General features: G+C 45.7%; 1 protein-coding gene across 1 annotated transcript in view; it reads right to left on the bottom strand.

The window, feature by feature from the left end:
- vimar (visceral mesodermal armadillo-repeats) overlaps nt 1-25,342 on the bottom strand; it is a 386,590-nt gene that overhangs the window by 334 nt on the left and 360,914 nt on the right. The window contains exon 16 of the mRNA XM_075669695.1: nt 74-140. Coding sequence (XP_075525810.1) covers nt 74-140 — 67 coding nt within the window. The remainder of the gene's footprint in view (nt 1-73; nt 141-25,342) is intronic.

The following is a 25,342-nucleotide window of genomic DNA, read 5'->3' as shown; positions in this document are numbered from 1 at the left end:
GGCGAAGCGAGCTTATAAGCTGAAGCTATTCGCGAAGAACTATTGTACGCAATAAAAGAAAAGAAAGACAAACCTTAAGCCACCGTTGCTGCTTTGAAGGGCAAGGAACGAGGCCTCGGATACCGCGCAGCAACAGTGCACTGAGAGAGAGAAATCATTTCCACATATGGCGCTCGAAACTGGATCGATCCTCGCGATACCCGACGCATCGGAGTAAAACACGTTCCTCGCATTCAAAGAAGATACTTTCACCAATCATCATGCTTCATCCATTTAACAAATTATAATTCCGGAGAAACCGGCGACAGGTAGGGCATGTTGTCAACATTTACAATTAACAATAAATAAATAAATAAATAAATAAATAAATAAATAAATAAATAAATAAATAAATAAATAAATAAGGTCTCCTCTGCTAGTGTAATACAAGCACTCGCAATATGGACAGCACCTTATCAATATTGCGGCGCATCGCCTTGCAGACGAATCCGATAAAAATGGCACATATATTGAGTTGCGGACGAAGTAAAGAAGAAAGAAAAGCGTAATGGCGTTGACAAACCAAAACTAATTGAAATAGACACACCAACACAACACAAGACGTTCGACGTTGACTGAGTTTCGATCGCAAAAGCAGTTTGTGCGTTTTTGACCATTATATAAATATCAGGTCACTTTTCTGCTACTTAAAATTCGTAACGCGTGAATGCCTAAGTGGAACGCCAAAGAGAAGCATCGGTTTTATTTAGCATGGATACATAACTTCTCCAAAACTCTATTTTTCGTCTCTTTGGCGGCCGAACACTGTTTATGGAAAAATAAAGGCAAATTTCAGTTTCTTGATTAGGCGCCCAAGCGAAGAAAAAGAAGAAGCACGATACCGGTGAAATCACTGTGGTATGAAGAATTTGACGACGTATTTGGCTCTCGAAACCGTTTTTGTGCAAGAAATGCTCCCAAACATTGTCAAGCTGAGTCTTTTATCCGCGGCGATGGCTCAACAGCAGAACGTCAAAGCTGCTTAGCCACAGCACCGGGCAAAATTTATTTAATACACAGATACGGGCAGTCGCTAAAGGTAAGGAAGTTTCAGATAAATGAGGTATTCGATTCCTTTTCGCTTCTGTAAATAGTTAAAAATTATTTTTGGGGTGCGGGGGGAGGGGGGGGAGGGGCTCTTTCGAGCCAAAAAAAAAAAAGACATACATATATATTTGCAGTGGACCGCACGAACTTGACAAAGAGCAAGTGTTCTTGAGTAGCTATATAGGCCTATAGGTACTAATGTAGCCCAGAGCACCTTGCATCAAATAAAAAAATAGATAAACAAATCCGCGCGATTTGCAGGAAGCTGACTGCTTGTTGCGTTGTAATAAATGATCACAAATTTGCAAAATCGGATGGCATGCGCCATTTATAGGTTGTTGCCCCAAACTGCTTGCTTATAAACTATCTTTACGGAAGCAGCATTAATTAATTAAGTAAGTAACTAATTTGTTTATTTATTTATTTACAGTACACTCTGCAGCGCCGAAGCATTATAGCAGGGGAACGGGTACAACACAAAGTGACTAGCACGAGAATATAATCACACAAAAGGGAGGGATGACAAAGGAGCAATGCATCAAGATCGAAAAAAAAACGTACATAAGGAGGTACATGAAAAAAGTACATCAAAAAAGTACAAAGAGGTACATGAATAACAGTACAAGAGAAAAAAAAGTGCATTCAGCCTGCAGCCATTGGTTTGGAAGAAGATTGCAATCACAAATCATTGATTAGTCCTGAAAATACATCCCGAGGAGCACTCACAACTTCAACTGGCAACTTATTCCATTCAGAAATACCGCGGGAAAAAAAGAAAACTTAATATAGTTCGTTTTGCAGGAAATTTCATGCATTTTGAAACTGTGGTCTGTTCTGTTCGAGATATAGTGGAGTGCTTGAAGGTATTTTAGCTTGTCAATGCCTGTCGCATCAGTGTATATTGGTTTCAGCCGGTGCTTCTGGCGTCTTATCTGTAGCGGTTCGAGTCCGATGTGTTTCTTTATTGCTGTTATACTTGCGTGTCTGGAGTACTGCCTTGATATAAATCTGGCAGCACGGTTTTGTATGCCTTCTAACTTACCAATCAGGTACCGCTCGTGGAGATCCCACAAGGCGGTGGCATATTCTAATTGCGGCCTTACCAGCGACTTATATGCTATGGTTTTGAGAATCTGACCGGCAGTTCTAAGGGTTCGTATAAGTAGGCTAAGCATTTTCCCGGCTTTCTTGACGGTCATTTCAATATGGGAGAAGGACAGATCAACAGTTACATGAACACCTAAATATTTAGCTTCGTTAACCTTCCTGAGTATGGAGTCTCCCAGTTTGTAAGTAGTTTCATTAGTGATTTTAGATTTAGTGAATGTCACTCGGCAACATTTATCGGTATTCAGGCTAAGTTCCCAGTTCTGACACCAGGAGGCTGTGCTGTTTAGCTCCTGCTGGAGTGCGTCTATATCATGTTGATTGCGAATGGATCTGTAAACAACGCAGTCATCTGCAAAAAGTCTAATTTGTGAGGAAATGTTTGAGGCGATGTCACTGACGTAAATTAAAAAGAGCAGTGGCCCCAGCACCGAGGCTTGCGGCACTCCAGAAGTGACTTGGACAAAACTAGAATTCTCGCCTCCTATAACTACGCATTGTATTCTGTCGTTAAGGTAATCTTCAATAACCTTCATGACTTTCGCATCCAAATTAAGAGTGCTCATTTTATGTATTAACAGGTCATGTGATACGGAATCAAAGCCTTTGCGATAATCGAGAAAAACTGCATCTGTACGCATTTATTTATTTATTTATTTATTTATTTATTTATTTATTTATTTATTTATTTATTTATTTACGTAGCCAGGCGGCTCGCGAGTTTCAAGCATTGGTCGTGTTTTTCCTGCCATGGAAGAAGCTATGGATTCTACAGTTCGCACTGTAATGGATAAAGAAAGAGAGAGAGAGAGAGAGAGAGAAAAGAAAAATGAGAACCTTTGCCAAAGTATGCTTCTACATTAGGCGACCAGACTTGTTCGTCAGCTCTAAAACACCTAAACCCCGATGTGGTAATGCTGCTGCCATTATGGACTACCGTCAGTAGAATCTTACTCTATATATCGGCCCATGTAACGTCAAGCGGTAAAACTAGGCTGTGAAGATAAACAAGACGTGAAAGTGGGCAGGGTTGATTACGGCGACCGATCCTCTACGCCACTTGCTTCAAGTAAGAAAGGCAAATGTTTTTAACGCCAGCGGAATGAAAATGTCTTGTTATTGAGCCATGCATTATAAGCGGCGAGGGGCATGGGTAAAATGCGTGAGAATAATTTACCAGCTAAGTAATCAAGAGTAACCTTGGCCTCAGAACCAATGTACCACCTACAGGTTCTGACAGTGCCCAAATCGCTGAAATTTTTGAAGTTGTTAAAGGCTTGGAAATGAATCAGGTGAGGTATCTTCAGGAAATACAAGTTGTTGAAGAACAGCAAAATGTACTGAACACGTCAGTGCAAGCCCTTGTTAGCAGGGTGAATCTTTTGGAAACTGATGTGCGTTCTCTCAAACAGATTGTTACACGCAATGCAGCCGCAGCTCCGTGCGCTCTTGACGCCTTTCGTCATGATATGATGACGCTTAGGGCGTCACTTGATGACAAGAGCAACAGATCCAGAAGAAACAAGCTCATTATTTTTGGCCTGGATAATTCAGCCGATGAGACATGGTCTGAATCTGAGGAAAAAGTACCGTCTTTCTTCCAAACGCAACTGAACAGATTACTCCAGAAAGTATAGAGCGTGCTCTGCTCACTAGCTTCGTAAATCTCACGGAAGCAAAAACAGACCTGTAATTATTAGGTTTGTTAACTTCAAGGATAAGGAACGTATCCTATCTCGTGTTATCAGGGCTAAGAGTACTAACCTTGCGATCCGTGAGGATTTCAGCCCTAACGTCAGGCTTGCGCGATCTAAACTTGTAAGTTATGCAAAAAACATTGAATTGCTCTTTCAAACTTCGATACGATAAGCTACTCATTGATAAGAAGTGCTACGTTTATGATGGTACTCAGGATATTGTTGTTGAATTCAAAAAGTAGCAGAAGGGGCGGTGCCCGAACAATCAGTCCTCAAAGCAATGTGTGCGCACGGGACGTTCCGGTTATCCAAATTCACAGCTTACCATTTTAGTCGTGAACTGCAGAAGCGTAAGAAAGAAAACTGATGAATTTGCTACTCTGACTTCTTCAGTCAAACCTCCCGTGATTATTGGTACGGAGTCTTGGCTCGACGAATCTGTTGGTAGTTGCGAAGTTTTTCCACCTGGTTTTCCCGTCTACCGTTCCGATCGCAATGCGCATGGCGGTGGAGTCTCTCTACTTGTTGACTCGTGCTTGCAATAGTCCCCCGTGTTAATCTCAACTGATTGTCCAGAGTCAGTTTGGTGCAATATCCGATTTCAATCTGGGCAGTTGCTGACAGTTGGCGCCTTTTACCGTTCCCCCCCCACTTCTACATCGCCTGAGACCTTCACAACTCTCTCCGAGTTTCTTTCTACAATAAACAATGACTATATTATTGGCGGAGATTTCAGTATGCCTGACGTGAGGTGGGTTCGCAATGAGCCTGTCCTTGTTAGTTCTTCCGCTCCGTCTATAGCATTCCGCGAGGCAAAAGTTACCAATGATATTTATCAGGTTGTTGCCCAACCTACTAGGTGTGGTCCGAATAGCTCTTCTGTCTTAGACCTGCTTTTTTCCAACCAGCCATTGCTTGTGTCTGATAACGCTGTAATTCCCGGTCTTAGTGACCATGACTGCATTGTGGCGCATGTTCAGATCGTCCCCTTCTCATGTGCTTTGATCACCCAAGGAAGGTATATGCTTTTGAGAAATGCACTTACGTTTCATTATATAATGATCTTGCCATATTCCTGCAGGAATTCAGTCACTTAGCTCAGTCTGCAGATTGCAATACCCTATGGGAAACATTTTCCTCCACACTAGAGCAGCTGGTCGATACACATGTTCCATTTAAACATTTGTCTGCAAAAAACGTAGTGATAAGCCTTGGGTTACTCGGGAGGTGAAGCGATTAATTAATAAGAGACATCGTCTTCTGAATGCTTATAGAAAACAGCGTAACCTTTCTGTATTTGTAATGCTAAAAACCATTCGAAAAGATATAAAAGTAAAGATGCAAGGTTGCTAAAGAAAAATACTTCTTAGCGTTGGGCCGAAAGTTACAATATAACCAGAAAGAAATGTGGAAGTGTTCAAAAACAATTAGCAAAGAATCAGTTGGCATCCCGAGCTTAAAAAATGGTAGTGTACTTCTTACTTATCACTTCGATAAAGCTTCTTGCTTCAATCTTTATTTCCAGTCTTCTTTCACAGCTCCCTGTCATAATGAATTACCGGGTATTCCTGACAATGTGTTCTAACCTACGCCGGAACTGGTCGTGACACATGGTGGTATACTTAAGTTACTTGGCAATATAAATGCTTCTTCTGCAAGTGGTCCTGATGGTATACCTTCTTATGTGTTAAAGGCTTGTTCAGACACAATTGCCCACTATCTTGTTATTATTTTTGAGAAATCGTTAAGTACTTCTTGTTTACCTAAGGAATGGAAAGTTGCAAACGTGGTACCAATTCATAAAAGTGGCCCAAAAAATATTGTCTCCAACTACAGGCCAACTTCTCTAACGAGTGTGTGTAGTAAAACACTGGAGCACATTGTATACAGTGCCATAATAAAACATCTAAAAAACAATAATTTTTTAGCGAATATCAGCATGGTTTTAGGTCTGGTCGTTCTTGTTCGACTCAGCTCCTAGAATTCAGCCACGATCTTTTTCGTTCATTTGATCTCGGTGTACAGACCGACTGTATATTTCTAGATTTTAGAAAGGCATTTGATTCTGTTCCCCATGTTTTACTGTTTTATAAGCTATCATCCCTCACTATCTCTCCTTCATTGCTTGATTGGATTAAGTGTTATCTACAAGAACGCATGCAATGTGTTGTAATTAATGGCTCACAATCCGATTATATTGCTGTTACATCGGGAGTTCCCCAGGGATCTGTTTTGGGGCCATTGCTGTTTTTGGTCTACATCAATAACATCGCTCTGGTTGTGTCATGCAAAGTGCGTCTGTATGCGAATGATTGTGTTTTATCACTGCATTAGGTCTGCCACTGACCATGAGTGCTTGCAACGCAATTTGGACTGTATAACACGCTGGTGTGTTAGGTGGCAAATGTCTCTGAACCCCAGTAAGCGTCAGTACGTGTCCTTTACACGTAAACAAAATCCATATCTATTTCATTATACATTAGACAATGTCCAGCTATCGCGAGTAACTGAGTATAAGTATCTTGGTGTTTATTTCTCAACGAATTTAATTTGGACTAAGCACGTTGAATGTTACAGCCAAAGCCTGTAAAATGCTAAATTTTCTTAAACGCAACGTCCGGTTAGCTCCTCTCAAAATTGAAGAACTACTTTATTTTTCGAACGTAAGACCCATATTAGAGTACGTCTCTATGGCCTGTGACCCACAAACCAACCCGTTTTGTCTGTAATAACTATGACTTTACTTCTAGCATTACTGCACTTAAGGTTAACTTCGGGTGGGAATCATTAAGCACACGCAGACAAAAGATGAGATCAGGAATGCTTTTTAAAATTTATTTCGATATGGTTAAGATAGATAAAGAAACTCACATTTTACCTCCTCATTTCTTATCTCACAGAAGTGACCATTCTTTAAAAATAAGAGAACTTATTTGTAGAACAAACGTCTTCAAGCATTCGTTTTTTCCACACACAATATCACAGTGGAATCAGCTACCGCAGGAAATTGCTGATTGTTGCACTGAAGCATCGTTCAGAGCATTTCTGTTGAATTTGTAGCGGCGTGAACTTTTCTATTGCTTTGTTATTTTTGGTTGATCAGTTCTGTATTTTGTCGAGCTTATGTACACTGTGTATTCCCCCCTGCAATAATGCCTTCGGGCGCTGCAGGTACTTGAAATAAATTAAAATAAAGTAATAAACCAAGGCTTGTTCACTGCGTGGTGGTGGTGGTGGTGGTGGTGAATTGTAGCAACAGGCGGGTTTAGCCTGGCGATCAAGGCCGGCAATTTCTCCGCCCGAGCGTCTCTTACAATACCGCTGAAGGGTTTCACCATATGTACATCAAACCGTTTTGATTAGGTAACTTATGAAACATGTTGCTATTACGAAATCGAAACCGTTGAACCCTTTAGGTGTCCTCAGCACCACTTTCCAAATATTTCTCGAACTCTGCCACAAAATATAATGGTGCTCCACTTAGTATTGCCCACATTGTCTGAGAGAGGTTTTGTACAAAAAACTACAAGTGTAACGCCGATACAGTCCTTCTCAACTTCGCGGTGAGACATTACGAACCTGCCACTAACCTCAAGATTCCTACAAAGCGGACATGTCTGTAGGTATGAAGCAGTAACCGTCTTGAATTCCGCAATCGCAAAATGTGGTCTTCAGTAATTTAATGAAATGTTAAATAAAAGAAGTTTAGCTGAATTCGTCGCTAATTGGTGATTGTTTACATTCACCGATACTCCCCGCCGCTTATAATGCAACGTAAAAAAATTATATCCACTGCACTGACTAAAAATTCTATTTGACTCGATTGAAGTATGTCGAGCAGCATGCATGAAAAGCCTGGAGCAGCGGGCTCTATCCATGTGATCAATGTTCACATAGGCGGGGTCGGGAAAGACGCTCATGATGGCAGAACGTTTTCAAAAGGATACTTTAATACGTATGCATCAGTTTGCCTAGAAACATGGAAGGATTTAAATACATACGATTCCGTTTCGTTGAAGTGCGCGTTCTCAGCGAATGCTGAGTGTCCACTATTTGGCTTTATACACTGTAAAATTTCTTTATAAAGAAATAAAGCATCAAACAACAACAACAAAAGAAGAAAGAGCATGCCAATTTTGATAACGTACCTTTTTTGTTTTGTTCTGTTATTTATTCCTCACTTTTTCCGTAATTATACTAACATTTTCTATTCATGGCTCTTTCCGTCATTCTACAGAAAAAATTCTTGCGTAGTTTACTTCCTTTGGGAGTAACTTTTTACACCCCTGATGACTGGAGTTTTAATGGAGTACTGAGAATGCTGGAAATGCAGCTGTAACCGATCATGCAGGTGAAGATAAGCACGCTACATAGAACATATGAGATGTGACAAGACACCCGGCGACAAGACACCCGGCGACAAGACACCCAGCGACAAGACACCCAGCAATATCGTGACGCATCCAAGGATTAACTCTACCAGAGAAGTGGTTCTTGTGGGGAAAGGCTGGCACTGTCTTCTGCCACCCTTGCGGGAGCACGGCTCAGCGCCAGCAGGGGCATGGATTTGGGAGTGAAGGAGATAGAACGAGGGAGAAAGGTAGAGAGTCGCCATAGCAGCAGCGGAGCAGCCCGGCCGGGAAGGCCCAGTGGCTTCGACCGGAGGAGTGGACGGGTGATAGACCATAGGAGGTAGCCCAGCAAAGGCGAAGTTGAAACGGATCAGGAAGCCCGAGGTGGTGAATAGCCGTTAGGCTATTCGTCTTTGAACTTCGGCGATGGAAGCGGAGTCAGCTAGACGTCCGGAGGAGACCGACATCACAGCGTCGAGCGCTCCGCGGAAGCGCAATCACCTGATGAGCGACACAGCCAGCGAGGACACCTTGCTGTACCACTTTACTTCAGAAGACGATCTGTCGGATGACAGCGACTACTTGACAGTTGTGAGGCAAAAAGGAAAGAGGAGAATCCTCACTGCCTCCTCGTCTTCAACAAGGACGACGGCGGCAGCAAAGGCCCGTGACACGGCTCATACCATCCTCTTCTTGCCCGAGACGCCGACCGACAACCTGAATCGGCTAAACAGGCAAGCCATATCTGTAACACTAGAGGCTCTTGTTCCAAATGAGATCACGGATATGAGAATTAACACCCGTAAGAACATTCTCGCGGTTGATGTCAAGAACAGAGCAGCATTGGATATCTTGAGTACAGTGAAAATGCTGGGCAAGATAAATGTTCGCACCATAATACCACAGGACAGCAATACTATATCAGGTGTGATTTATGATGTCGATGAGTGAATCGACGACAACGATCTGCCTATTTTGGTCAAACCCGCCACAGCAGATGCAACTATTATTGCAATCCGTCGCCTAGGAGATTCACGCTGTGTGAGGATAACGTTCAAGGGAGGTAGCTTGCCGTCCCACGTGAAAGTTGGATTTTTTCGTCATCCAGTGCGACCATTCGTTCCAAGACAACTTCAGTGCCGTAATTGTTTGAAGATCGGGCATGTAAGCGGCACATGCAAAAATTCGACCGTGTGCGCAAGATGTTCTGAGCAGCACAGCGCTGATGCTTGCCGTGCGACTCATTTCAAGTGTGCCAATTGCTCCGATCCCCATGAAGCATCGTCGAAAGACTGCCCGAGACACAAGACAGAGCGGAAAGTCCTAAAACAAATGGTGAGAGACAACTCAACTCACAGAGAGGCCGCCGCCAAAGTGTTACGGCGTAGTGTACGCCGTCACCGTAGACGATCCTCGTCTACTAGAACTACTGATACCGTCGCAAGGCAGACGCTACTTCCTGAGGCTGGTGCTCCCAAGGCGCTCACCCACACTAACAACACGGTGTCTGATGACGCAGTGAATACCTCTACTGCAAGCGACTGGCCTGCACTTCCGACATTAAGTCCTCCAGCCCAACAAAGGTCGACGGTGGACTACCGACGAACCAATGACGGCACAGATCACGTGCGAGGTCCCCCCAAGACAAGCAAGTAATCACCATAATAATATCTCTAATGAAAGACATTCGCGTGTTGATAAATTACATGCAGACGCCATCTGCTCGAGGTGCACTACAAGTGCTGGACGGCCTGGATCCGGTTCTTGCGAGCCTCGAGTAGCAAGCACAATGGCTCTAACGCGTCAGCCGTTCTTCAGACAAGTCAAGGAAGCATCTATTATGCAATGGAATGCCCGTGGCCAGAAATCCCGGAGTGATTTTCGCCATTACGTTTTCACCAATCGATTCCCCATTGTCGTCTGTGAACCGAAGCTACAGAAACCCGTCCGGATCTCAGGCTATGAACCTCATGTGTCATCGACTTGTACTGACACTAGCAAAGTGTTCATCTACATACGGTGTGAACTGACTTACGTTGCTCATCCAGTGCGGCCACATGACACTAATCAGTATGTGTGTTTGACCGTGAAAAAACAAAAACTTGAGTTTACTTTAGTGGGCGCTTACCTTTCTCCATCAAGTCGTTTCGATAGGAAGAGACTGAGCGACATTATAAATGCGACACCTGGTCCATGGATTGTTGTTGGGGGCTTCAACGCGCATCATTCACTTTGGGGAAGCAACAAGATAAATTCCAAAGGAAGAACCCTCGTGTCCTTTGCTTGCGACCATGAACTTTGTTGTCTAAATGATGGCAGTCCCATGTTTCTGTGCGGCCGAACGTACAGTAGTTGTTTAGACTTAGCATTTGTTTCGCGATGCCTCACTTGATGCGTCCATTGGTTCGCAGATATAGAAACCCACGTAAGCGACCACATTCCTACCTACCTGAAGATAAAAGGCCTCACCAAATCCGTTCCGTCAAATTTTAAACAAAGAATAGATTGGCCCGTGTTTAAATCACTTATGGAAGACGCATGCCACGAAGGCATTTCGTCCACACTAGAATTTGAGATCGCCAAGGCTATGCAGGATGCTATGCGCTCAATTCGGCCATTAGAGAAATACACAGATTTTGATTCGGAAATACAGAGCCTCCGTGCAATCCGCCGGCGAGCGGAGCGACGGTACAGACGGACTAAATCATTCTACGACCTTAGAGAGGCCAGACGCATTCAAAAGAAAATTCAGCGTCGCCTTGCTGTACTGCAAAATCAACGCTGGAAATCGTTTTGTGAGTCTCTCGACCCGCGTAAACCTCTGTCGGTTATCTGGAGAACAATCCGTGAACTTCGAACAGCTCCTCAACAGCGTCGTCCATTTAAGTCTCTAGCCCTACATCAAGGATGCCGAGAAGTCGAGGTAGCCGAAGATTACTGCGCAAGGATCGCGGGTCCGGCGCTCATGTATTCATCTTGCAAACCTATTCCCATTGTGCCCCCTTGCTCCCGGGATCGTCGTATGGACGCTGCTTTCTCCATCGAAGAACTGGAGGCCGCACTTGCTGGGTGCAGGCGATCTTCGTCACCAGGACACGATGGCATCACATACTCTGCGCTTGCAAACCTTGGTCAAGAGGCTAGAGATGCCCTTCTTGGCCTATACAACGCATCATGGCGTGACGGCCTGGTCCCTACAACGTGGAAATCCAGTCGGCTTGTTCCGCTCCTCAAGGCTGGCAAATCCCCGTTGGAATTGTCATCTTACCGTCCAATTGCACTGGCCAGCTGTGTCGGCAAGGTAATGGAGAGAATAATCCTTACACGGTTAGAATGGTACTTGGAATTTTACGTCTATCCAGATGTAATGACTGGTTTTAGACATGGCCGCTCGTCAATAGATAGCGTTATCGACCTGGTAACATACGTACAACACCAGAAACATCTGACACGAATCACTGCAGCTCTATTCCTTGATGTTAAAGGTGCGTACGACAATGTAGATCATCATGCAATTCTGGATGCCTTAGAAGCTGTAGGGATTGGTGGACGCACCTTTCACTGGATATGCAACTATTTGAATGGAAGATCTTTCTTTATTTTGACTGAAGACGGACCAACACCATCTAGCTATACCAGTCGTAGTGTACCGCAAGGCGGAGTACTCAACCCTACCCTTTTCAACCTGGTACTCGTTGGTCTGGCTGATTCGTTACCGCAAACCGTTCAGCTCTCCGTATATGCAGACGACATTTGCATATGGGGCTTCAGGCGTGACACGTGTACACGTCCGCGCACGACTTCGGAAAGCCTCAACGGCTGTGTCAACATACCTAAGAAGACAAGGCCTCGAGCTTTCCGCTGAGGAATGTGCACTCGTTGCTTGTACCGCAAAGCGATGGCCCCGTATGATTTGCGGATTAATGGCCAAATTATACGATATAGACGAACGCACCGATTTCTGGGCGTCATCATTGATAGAGACTTGTCTTGGAGCCCTCACATCTCGTACATGACAAAGCGTTTGGCCGCCATTGTGGACCTTCTTGCGTTTCTCGGCGGGAAGTCCTGGGGCGCAACAGTACCGTCAATGTTGCAACTATATAAAGCACTGTTTTTGGGCTTCCTGCGGTACCGCTTACCTGTACTAGGAAATACTTGCACTACGAATATTCGCAAACTCGAGAGCGTGCAAGCCCAAGCACTCAGGACTTGTCTCGGTCTTCCCAAAACTACGTCATTGATTGCGACAGTGGTGATAGCCAGAGACGCTCATTTGACAGTCTACATTGATACAGATGTCCTGAGAGCACACATCCGACACCTGACTCGGATTCCCTCGCACAATCTTGCTTGTTTGCCAGCAAAAAGGCCACTTTCAACTTTTTCTGAAACTATTGTAAGACATCAGTCCTACTTGCCATCAGAATTTACGCCCGCTACACGATTGTCAGATCCATTGTGGTGTCTGCACCGGCCGCAAGTGCAACTGACAATTCCAGGAATCAGAAACAAAGCTGGAGCGCCATTGCAAGCTTTGAAACAAGCAACTTTGGAGCACATTCACAACGTGCACAGATTCCGGCAACACGTTTACACAGATGGTTCAGTAAAGCTCAGCAGCTCTGCTGCTGCAGTCATCATACCGGCAGAATCTGAGGAAATCAAATTAAGAACTTCATGTGTGACCACATCCACGGGTGCAGAAGTCGCGGCGCTCCGTGCTGCACTTGATTTCATTAAGCCGAAGCCACCGCAACAATGGACAGTCTTTAGTGACTCCAAGACAGCCGTTCAGTGCATACGAAGCCCAATGCACCACGGACCCAATGAACAACTGGCCTCAGAAATTCGGCACATATATAATCAAAGCCATGACAAGGGACACAACATAATCTTCCAGTGGCTTCCAGGATATTGCAACATCAGCGGGAATGACCACCTCGACGAAGCCGCCCGATCTGCACATGAAATTGGTCAACGAGTCTTCATTCCGCTTTCGCGAACAGACGCTGCGGCTGAGCTGCGATTGATGTCCCGTGAGTGTACTTTGCCCCTGTGGGACTCAAATGTTTTCACCATGTGTCGGTTGCGTTCGTTGTCTCCGGACATACGGATGCACCTCCCGCCTGGATTACAACGACGACAACAGACCATGCTCTACCGTCTGTGGGTAGACGTTGCCATTACAAACTCATATGCTTTCCTCATAGGAATGGCCAACAGCCCCACGTGCGACACATGTAACATCGACGCGACGCTCGCACACATTATCTGTGTCTGCCCGCGATACAATGCTGAGAGACAAGTGATGTGCAGAGTACTGGACCAGTTGGACAATCGTCCACTTTCAGAACTAAAAGCTTGCTCTAAAAAGAACTAAAAGCCAATGCTCCGAAAGAACATCCGCGTTGAAGACCTTACTCGCGCTATTAAGGTTCTTGCGGTCTACCGGGCTTCACGACAGAGTCTAAAAATGCCACCCCTACCGCTCTGTAGTGTAGGCGCTTTGTTCGTGCTTGTCTCCCTTTCCTTCTATCTCCCCCTTCCACTCTGTGTCTCTTTTTATCCCCCTTAACCCTACCCCCTGCGCAGGGTAGCCAACCGGAATTACCTCTGGTTAACCTCCCTGCCTTTCTCTGCATTATTTTCTCTCTCTCTCTCCTAGAGTCTCGCTGAGAGCCCCGACGAGTCGAGGTACTCGACGACACTTAGGAAGGCTGGTAGCTGATTACGACTAGGGAAGAGGATGTCTTCCTGTCATGAACATGGGAGCCCCAGGCGGGAGAACTCCTGCAGAAGTCGGCCCCGGTGCTGCAGGTGAGCAGGGCAGGCCAGCAGAAGGTGCTCCAGAGTGTCTGGGTCACCGCAGGAGGTACAGGCTGGCGAGGTGGCTTTCCCAAGGCGGTGCCGGTGGGCTGCCGTCCAGTAGCAGCCAACCCGCAGTATACCAGCATTTGTAGTCATGCGCCGAGTGGCATCACACGCCCGGAGAGCCAGCTGTATCTTTTTTTTTTCAAAAAATTGAGGCCATTCTTGCTCGCTTGGAATGGTACCTAGAACGATTCAACATCTATCCGGATGCCATGACGGGCTTTCGTCGAGGTCGCTCGTCCATCGACAACTTCATTGACATCGTAATCTGGGTCCAAAATCAAAAAAGCCTCAAGCGGCAACAGTGGCACTTTTTCTAGATATAGAAGGAGCATACGACAACGTCGCCTATGAGGCCATACTGAACTCACTTGAGGCTATAGGAGTTGGTGGCCGGATGTATCAATGGATTCTGGACTATTTGACTGAGATGTGCTTTTCTTACAGACCGAAGACGGCACAACTTCAGACCATTACATCTGCCGTGGTGCGCCGCAGGGTGGAGTGTTGAGCCCTATTTTGTTCAACCTTGTCCTGGTAGTACTAGCGGAGTACTTACCGCAGACAGTTCATATCTCAATATACGCTGACGACATTTGCATCTGCGCCTCTGCGGTGACTCGCCCTCAGGTACGAGCCAGGCTTCAGCGGGCGGCAACTATGACGGCGTCTTATCTCAGAAAACAAGGCCTCAGTGTGTCTACTGAAAAGTGCGCATTGGTTGCTTTCACGCGCAAACAAACGTCATTGTATCCTGTTTCAATCAATGGTCAAGGTGTATCCTATGTTAAGACGTATCGCTTTCTGGGCGTCATCATTGGACGCAACCTCTCGTGGAGCCCTCACTGCATCTATCTGAAGAAGTTAGTTGCCATTGCTCAGGTCTTCAAATTTCTCTGCGGGATAAACTGGGGTACACCAGTCCATTCTATGATGCAGCTGTATAGTGAATGGTTTCTCGGACTTCTACGTTACAGTCTACCACTGTTGTCAAATGCATGCAAGATGAACTTTTACGCTTTGGAGAGCATACAAGGTCAAGCCCTACTCACGTTTTTGGGGCTGCCTCGGTGCACCTCAACAGCAACAACAATTGCCATCGCGGGAGACCATATAATCCAGACACATGTAGCTGTCGACTCTCTCAGAGCACACATTCGCCATCTGTCAAGGATGCCCGATCATTATTTGGCTTCCCTAGCAACCGAGAGACCTTAAGCGACCTTTCCACGAGTGATTAGCGCTGATCAAGAGTGCATAGCGACATCTTTTACACGGGCGGCGAAGCCTTCATCTCCCCTGTGGTGCCTGCGACAGCCTCAAGTGAATTTTGCCATTCCTGGAATTACAAAGAAAGTCCAATCATCCATCGCCGGCTCTGAAGAAACTTACGCTCATATTACTGCACCAGACGTATTATGACCACATTCAAATATATACCGATGTTTCGACCTTACCTACCAGCTCAACTGCCGCATTGGTCGTTCCAGCTACGCAGATTAGAGGTGGTCCCACATGACTACATCTACGTCGGCAGAACTTGCAGCTCTCCATGCCGCTATGACGTACATCACCGATGAGCCAACAGAGAAGTGGGTCGTACTTTGTGATTCTAAGGGACCTCTTCATAGTTTCAAGTATGATTTGCATCACAGAACTTACGAGCAGATGATACCTGACATCAGGGAAGTGCACCACCATGCTCTGGAAAGAGGGCATCACGTTAAATTTGAATTAATGTCCGCTCACTGTGACATCGTCGGCAACAACCTAGCTGACAAAGCTGCCCGGTCTGCCCACGAAGATACCCAGACGCGTCCAACACCTTTGTTCGAGGTCGGACGCTGCTAGGGAACTTCGCCTACTTGCACGCAAGAAGTCACAATATCTCCGGAGTTCAAGTGCCTTCAATTGCCGATTACACAAACTGGACCCCACGCTAGGGCTACAACTGCCATCTAGCCTTTCCCGCGGGGAAACAACCTTGCTGTGCCGCTTGCGGCTGGGAGTGGCGTTCACGAACGCGTACTCCTATCGTTTGGGAATGGCCGAGAGCCCGATATGCGACTCCTATGGGTGTGAGGAAACCATCGAGCACCTATTGCGTACGCGCCCTCGCTACGATATCCAACGACTCTCTCTGCTGGCAACTTTACGCCGACTGCAGTCGAGACCGTTCACCGAGTCAAAGATACTCGGATCGTGGCCACACCCGTCACTGGCTCGAAAAGCGATTCGTGCACTAGTGCAATATTTGAAGTGCGCGGGCTTAAGAGACCGTTTATAGTGTCCCTCCCACAGGCACTCAGTGCTTACTCTCTCCCTTTTTTCCTCTTTCTATTCTCCTTCCCCCACCCACAGTGTAGGGTAGCAAACCGGATGTTCTTCTGGTTGACCTCCCTGCCTTTCCTATCCTTGTTTTCTTTCTCTCTGAGGCCATTTGGATCACGCATTTGAGATGTTTATGCATATACTTACGTGGCTGTTGAAGCTTCACACGAATGTGTATTGACGTAAGTGACTCTACTGCAAAACCCAGTATCCAGTGCCATGCCAGATTATGGGCCCAGTGTCGCGCGCTGGGAAGGCGCGGCGTACTGGGAGGCGCTGGGTACTGGTGCGAAAAGGAGCTCTTGCGCGTAAAATACACAGTCTTTGGGAACCGTATATGTGTTTTTGAATACAGAAAGCAACGGAGAACGTTTCAGGGCTATAAAAGAACAAAAAAGTACAACGAAAACGTAGCCATTAAGACTTGATCCTGTGACCTGCAGATCCGAAGCCCGATACTTTACCACTAAGCCACACCAGCTTAACAAAAACAATAATAAAAAAACAAAGTCTCGCCAGCGGATGGGAGAGTGGGAATAATTTGTCATATCAAGACTCAGGTGCAATTTTGGTTTCGCAGATGCGTCCCGCCCAGACATTGCAGATGCGCAATCGCCCCGCAACAGAAGCTTATGCCTGTATCAGACAGAAGACGTTGTTGTCCGTATTCAGTGGTATGCTTGGAAGTGCCGCAACACTGATTTTCTTTTGCGATTTGTATTTTAACTTCGAAAAAAGTCCTAAATGAACCGCCGACCCGGAATGCTGTATGGGCTGTTACTGCCAATTTTGATAGCCTTTCCTTGATCTTCGCGCAAAGGATATGAAACATTTTCTTCGTTCAACGGTTCGTTTCAATCGACACGTCTATCTAGTTGCATATTTTCGTCAGAGAAGCGTAGGCTAGTGCTGGCAGCCTTCGGCGACAGCACATACACGTATGTTTATAACGCGTCACATCGGCGCTCATCGTTTCTTGTGGTAACACTGTCTATAGGCACGAAAAAATTGTTTATTTAATAACATCGATGCGAAAGCTGAAATATAGAGTGATTTAACCTTGTTAGACTTGTTGATTTTTGAGCCCAGACGGGCCGATAGCGTGTAGACGGACTGCTCGGGTACGCTAGAAGGGAACGGTAGAGGGAACGATCTTGGCGCGCTACCGGCCGATTGCTAAAATATACGTATTTGAGCCTCAGAGCCTTTTGTTTATTATTTTTTAGTACACCAGGGAAAGTGGAAGCACTCAAATCCCCCCTGCTTTGTTATCGGTGCGATAATATCAGTCAGCGGCAGGCTTCCTGGGAGTCCGTTCGAACGCGTCTGAACGACTTCTGCGTTTAGTAATCGTTTTAGTAATCGTGCGTACAAATTACTGAAAAACGAGGCGTCATCTACGTTTGCGTGATTTTGTCATGAATATAGCTATCCGCCCAGTCAAACGGCAAATGCAAAAATAAAATGAAAGTGATTTTCAGGGTCAAATAATACGCATGCATAAAGAGGGCATGGACCATGAAAGGTGCATAATGACGCACCTTCATTCCAAGCTGCGACTCGAAATATATTTTTATGACCCGAAGATATAGCCTTATTTGGGAGAAGAGATTAGTATCTAGCGATGGATATTACTATACCTTGCGTACTGCACCGGTGCGGCACAAACGCAACCAGCGTAGTTTCCAGTGAGAGCCAGCGAACTGCAGCAAGAACCAGCGCGTGTAGAGCACAAACCAGTGCGCCTCAGCGTCATAGCAGTGAAACTAGCATCATAGCAGTGAAACCAGCTTCTTATCTAGTGTGACCCAGCTCTTGTCCAGCGTTCTCACTGGTGTCCCAGTGACTCCCAGCGAGCGCCAGCGTCTCCAGTCCGACACAGTGCAAAAAGAAAAAGAAAAAAGAAAAAAAGAACGCGCTGCTTTCACACTGGGGGCAATGAAAAAGGCTGGTTTTCGCAATAGGGAAGAGACGAACAAGTCTCATTTCGCTCACAGTACTGATGACAAATCTTGTATTTCACCGTATAGGGACCAATTCTGTTAAAACCAAGAAAAATTCTGCCTTCTAGCACAAAAAAAAGTATTTTTTTAGACTCAGAAAATCAGTGTTTTTTTTTCGCTCAAAGAAATTTTCTGTAGTAAAAATAAAAACTGCCACTTTTTTCATTGTTTTCCCCCATTTATCCTTAAATGGTAGAGACTCGTGTATTGAAGGACAGTGTATTTAAAGGCAAAACGCAGCTTCATTATGCATACACCGAAGCGAAATGGTCTGGCGCACTATACGGCTGCTCCATACAGAAAGAAAAGCAAGCAGCTGAAGTCGAGAATGAACAGGCACCGCTACCTCGACTATGTCCTACGTATACATTACATCCGTATCATTACAGCTAACGCTCTCCCACCGGGTTCTAATTTTAAGCACGCCCAAGTGCGCGACTATGTCCGCGATGCACACGCTGTGTACACACGTGAAGAGCATATGAATACGCGGCGATCACAAGATGTTGCCCACTGATAATGATTCCTCTGATTACATTAACCAAGGAGATGTACCTGAGCGATCGCTTGTGACTGCAAGTTGTACTATCGCACCATACACGTGCACGTTTAGATCCGCACTCACTTGTACGCGCGCGTTACAATCGCCAAAGGCGTTACTGCCACACGTGTGGATCCCGGGACTTGGGCTACGCATGGGAGGCACAGATACTTGCCACGAGATCATACAACAACAACAACAACAACAACAACAACAACAACAACAACAACAACAACAACAACAACAACAACAACAACAACAACAACAACAACAACAACAACAACAACAACAACAACAACAACAACAACAACAGTTCCATCCTGCTGCGCACATGTGAACACACAATCCAATCGCGTGCGTGAGTACGCCATCGTCAGCCCTGTTTGAAAAAACAGTTATTGTTTTTCAACGTAAGTTAGCATGCGCATGGCCTTTTTGTTTCATCATGACCTTCGTATACGTGCGGGTATATATACAGTGTCGCGTTTTAAATAAAGCCGTTTGGTGAAGTTTATTATATTCTGAGGTTTTACGTGCCAGAATCACGATCGTTCTATGAGGTGCGCCGTAGTGGGGGACTCCGGATTAATTTTGGCCACCTGTGGTTCTTTAGCGTGCACACAATGCATGGTGCACGGGTATTTTTGCATTTCGACCCCGTCAAAATGCGGCCGCCTCGGTCGGGATTTGACCCTGCGACCTCGTGACTACAATGCAATGCAACGTCAAAGCCAATAAACAACCACGGCGGGTACTTGATGAAGTTAGCGCTTATTTCCATTCCCTTCATCCACGCGTCTTCTCTCTTGTGCTTGGACGTTCTTGAACCCTATATACTACGAAAAAACTGCAAAGGCGTTTGTAGCCGTTATGTAGGTAGTTATACATCATTGCAGCAGTTCAGTTTATATTATTTCTGCAAGCACAAACTGTAGCTTCTGTCCAGAAAAACTGCAGTCTACTGCGACCTTGTTCAGGGCGCCTTATCAAATTTCCCAAAATGCGATTTAATGTCCAAAAGTACCCACGGAGATCTATATTAGGGATGCCAGTTCCCCACAACAAAAAGAAGCGCACAGCCATTTACACGCATGCGTCATGCCGAAGGTCTTCTATAATTTATTTTTTGTTATTACTTTTTATTTTATTATTTGATTTCGCTGGATCTTATTTCACGGCTTATACTCTTTTGGACACTTTACAATATGGCAAGGGCGTTCTAAAACACTATCAAATGTTTTATATTTGCTGCTGTAGTGCTTTCGTTGCCTTTTGCGTGGTCGTCACGCTAAGCGATGACCATAAGATTTTGCTTACTGACAATGACTTCTTTTACCACATTGACTTAGGAGATGACCTAAGCGATCGCTTGTTCCCACTGTGTGGGGCAGCACTAGCCCTGTTCGCTCCAATTGATGCTTCCTGGGACTTCAACGCTCACCACCATATATGGGGAAGCTCCAGGATAAATTCGAGGGGCAGGCCACTAATATCCTTTGCATCAGGCCACAACCTGTGTCTTCTAAATGACGGAAGCCCGACATTTCTGCGAGGAACTACGTACAGCAGCTGCCTTGACTTGACTTTGGTGTCACGTAGCCTGACTTTGAGCGTGCAGTGGTTCACTGATATTGAAACCCATGGAAGTGATCACATTCCGACCTAATGTGAGAATCGATGGAGTAGACGCCGCATTACCGGTTGTCTCTCGCCAAATCGACTGGTCAGTCTTTCAAGATCGTGTAGAAGGCACATGCAAGACACATATTGCACGCAGATTAGAAGACAATTGCAGACGCTATGCAAGATTGTACACGCTGCTTCACACATCCATCAAAGCATACAGAGAATGAAATTGAATTGGAAAGGCTTCGTGCACTACGTCGCCGAGCTGAAAGGAGGTACAGGCGCACGAAGTCAATTCTTGACCTCAGAGAAGCTCGGCGCATGCAAAAGAAGATCAAACGCCGAATGGATAAGCTAGCGGATCAAAGATGGAAATGTTTTTGCGACTCATTAGACCCCCGCAAGCCATTGTCCCTTGTGTGGCGTACCCTACGGGGTCTTTGCTCAAGTCCCCAGCAACGACACCCATTCAACGCCCTTGCTCTCTATCAAAACCGCCGTGAGATAGACGTCGCAGAGGAATTTTACGCGAAAGTCGCCGGCGGCACAGTTTTAGTCCCTGACATGGCTTTAGGCAACATCCCCGGCCCACGAGATGCAAGTATGGACGCTCCATTCTCTATGGAAGAGTTAGGAGCTGCTATGGCGCTATGCAGGTGTTCGTCTTCACCAGGGCCCGATGGCATAACATATACTGCTTTGCGCCACCTAGGCAGAGAAGCACGAAGAGAACTCCTCAGCCTTTTTAATAGTTCATGGCAAGATGGTGTCGTCCCACAGGAATGGAAACGCAGCCGCCTGGTACCGCTTCTAAAAGCAGGAAAGTCACCGCTCGAGCTAGCATCGTATCGGCCTATAGCTCTTGCCAGCTGCGTCGGGAAGCTCATGGAACGTATGATCCTCATGCGTCTCGAACGGTACCTTGAACACCACAAAATTTACCCTGACTCTATGGCGGGATTTAGACGCGGTCGTTCATCGATTGACAGTGTCATCGATCTAGTATCATCTGTGGAAGAACAAAAATCTCGGAAGCGATTATCAGTAGCACTCTTTCGTGACGTGCAAAGCGCTTACGACAACGTTTCCCACCAAACCATTCTAGACGCACTTTTGACAATTGAACTAGGGGGGCGAGTATATCGATGGGTCAGTAACTACTTGACACAAAGGTCCTTGTTCGTACGTACGGAAGATGGTCCGACTACTGACTACTACACATGCCGAGGCGTTCCCCAAGGCGGTGTTCTAAGCCCTATTCTTTTCAACCTCGCGCTTCTTGGGCTGGCCGAATCCCTGCCGGAAACAGTGGGTGTTTCAATCTACGCCGACGACATCTGCATCTGGACATCAGCGGCCACTAGCCTGCAGGTTCGCGCACGGCTACAGAAAGCAGCAACACAGGCATCTGACTACCTTCACACTCAAGGCCTTACCATCTCAACAGAAAAATGTGCGTTAGTCGCTTTTACGCGAAAAGCGATGACTCCTTATCCAGTATGCATCAATGGTCATCCTATCTCCTATAAGAGAAATCACCGGTTTTTGGTCGTCATTGTAGACCGGGACCTCACTTGGAGCCCTAATGTTGCCCACTTAAAGAAGAAGCTCACATCTATTGTTCACGTCTTCAATTTCATCGCCGGCAAAACATGGAGATCGTCAGTGGGCTCCATGCTACAGTTATATCGAACACTGTTCATCGGATTCCTACGCTATAGCTCTCCCGTGCTTGCTAAAACATGCAAGTCAAATCTTCGAGAACTTCAGAGCGTACAGGCGCAGGCACTACGTGTTTGCCTAGGCCTTCCGCGCAGCGCCTCAACAGCTGGAACCATTATAATGGCTCAAGACCATCCGATCACGACTTACATTAGCACCGAAACGCTTAGAGCCCATGTTCGTCATGTTTCACGGATGCAGTCAAGCTCTCTTGCGTGCCTGCCAGAACGACGACCACAGGCGTCCTTCTCCAACAAGGTCAGCATCGATCGTACCTCCTTACCATCGGGTTTCACACCCTCAGCACGTTCAACCTCAGCTTTGTGGTGTTTAAAACAACCTCAAGTGCGTCTTACGGTTCCAGGCATAAGAAAGAAGACCGACCTGCCTACCTTGGCCTTGAAGCAAGCAGCTCTCGATTGTTTGCACACTTTCTACTTTGATCGAGTCCACATATATACGGATGGCTCTTCCACTCAGACCAGCTCCACCAGCGCAGTGGTTATACCATCACGATCACTAAGCATCCAATACAAGATTTCTCACTTGACAACATCGATCGGTTCGGAGCTTGTTGCCCTCCGAGGTGCCGTTGATGATATTATTAACCAACCGGCTAATCAGTGGGCTATATTCTGCGATTCGAAGGCGGCCTTACAATGTCTTCTGTCATTTCTTCGTCGCGGGTCATGTGAACAACTCGTGTCGGAGATACGAGAAATGCACCATCACACGATCGCGAAAGGACACGACGTCGCGTTTCAGTGGATGCCTGGTCATTGCGGTATCTCCGGCAACAACCTCGCTGACGAAGCTGCTAGAAAAGCACACGAAGGAGCAACCCTTGTTTCAATACCTTTATCGCGGACCGACGCAGCCCAACACTTACACAAGCTAGCGCACTCTTTGACATTGGAGAAGCGGCACACACCTGAATATACTCAACATCGCTTGCATTCCCTCGATCCCTCCATACAACTGCGGCTGTTACCAGGGCTTCCGCGAAATGAGGAAACAGTGCTGTGCCGCTTACGTTTGGGCGTCGCATTCAGCAATGATTATGCATTTCTGATTGGAATGGCTGATAGCGCCGAGTGCAATGCCTGCGGTGTCGAGGAAACCATACAACACCTACTGTGCTACTGCCCATCTTTTAAAAATGAAAGGCAAGACCTCTGCACAGCTCTCAATCAGCTAGGTGGAAAGCCGTTCACCTTGAACAAGATCTTGGGACCATGGCCTCGCATATCGCAGCTACAAAAGGCCACAAAAGCGCTGCTACGATATTTGAAAGCGACCGGATTGAGTCAGCGTCTGTGATCCGGACTGAGTGACCAACTGATATCTCCAGTGGACTTTCTCTTCTTTTAATCTTTCTGTCCCCCTTTTCCTTTCGCAAGTGTAGGGTTGCCAACCGGGCTCAGTCCTCGTTAACCTCCCTACCTTTCAGTTATCATTTTTTCTCTCTTTCTCTCTTCTCTCTGTATGTCCTACGCTTCGTAACTGCATGATATATATATATATATATATATATATATATATATACACGTTCGGCGAAGAACAGTATACTATTGTTTCTTTCGCTCATGGCGTTTCTTTTTCCCAATCTGAGTTTAGTGAGTGATGTTAAAAAGGAAACCTTGCAGCAAAGAGCTCGCCTTCTCCTTGCAGATGAGCAACGAATACATCTGTGTAATAATAATAATAGTAATAATAATAATAATAATAATAATAATAATAATAATAATAATAATAATAATAATAATAATAATAATAATAATAATAATAATAATAATAACAATAATAATAATCAGCCTGGCTACGCCCACTGCAGGTCAAAGGCCTCTCCCATGCTTTTCCAACTACCCCGGTCATGTGCTAATTGTGGCCATGTTGCCCCTGCAAACTTCTTAATCTCATTCGCCCACCTAACTTTCTGCCGCCCCCTGCTACGCTATCCTTCTCTTGGAATTCAGTCCATAACCCATAATGACCATCGGTTATTTTTCCTCCTAATTACATGTCCTGTCCATGCCCATTTCTTTTTGTTGATTTTAACTAAGATGTCACTAACTCGTGTTTGTTCCCTCAACCAATCTGCTCTCTTCTTATCTCCCTTAACGCTGCACCGATCATTCTTTCCATAGCTCGTTGCGTCGTCCTCAATTTAAGTAGAACCCTTTTCGTAAGCCTCCAGGTTTCTGCCCAGTACGTGAGTACTGGTAAGACACAGCTGTTATACACTTTTTTCTTGAGGGATAATAGGGATCTGCTGTTCATGATCTGAGAATGCCTGCCAAACGCACCCCAGCCCATTCTTATTCTTCTGATTATTTCAGCCTCATGATCCGGATCCGCGGTCACTACCTGCCCTAAGTAGATGTATTCCCTTACCACTTCCAGTGCCTCGCTACCTATTGTAAATTGCTGTTCTCTTCCGAGACTGTTAAACATTACTTCAGTTTTCTGCAGATTAATTTTTAGACCCACTCTTCTGCTTTGCCTCTCCAGGTCAGTGAACATGCATTGCCATTGGTCCCCTGAGTTACTAAGCAAGGCAATATCATCAGCGAATCGCAAGTTACTAATGTATTCTCCATTAACTTTTATCCCCAATTATTTCCAATCCAGGTGTCTGAATACCTCCTGTAAACACGATGCGAATAGCATTGGAGAGATCGTATCTTCCTGCCTGACGCCTTTCTTTATTGGGATTTTGTTGCTTTCTTTATGGAGGACTACGGTGGCTGTGGAGCCGCTATAGATATCTTTCAGTATTTTTACATACGGCCCGTCTGCACCCTGATTCTGTAATGCCGGCATGACTGCTGACGTTTCGACTGAATGAAACGCTTCCTCGTAATCAACGAAAGCTATATATAAGGGTTATATTCCGCACATTTCTCTATCATCTGATTGATAGCGTGAATGTGGTCTATTATTGAGTAGCCTTTACGAAATCCTGCCTGGTCATTTGGTTGAGAGTAGTCTAAGGTGGTCCTG

This window comes from Dermacentor variabilis, chromosome 1 (genome assembly GCF_050947875.1).
Source record: "Dermacentor variabilis isolate Ectoservices chromosome 1, ASM5094787v1, whole genome shotgun sequence".
NCBI classification, from domain to species: Eukaryota; Metazoa; Arthropoda; class Arachnida; order Ixodida; family Ixodidae; genus Dermacentor; species Dermacentor variabilis.
The sequence above is the reverse complement of the archived record's forward strand: the minus strand, read 5'-3'. Positions and strand labels throughout refer to the sequence as shown.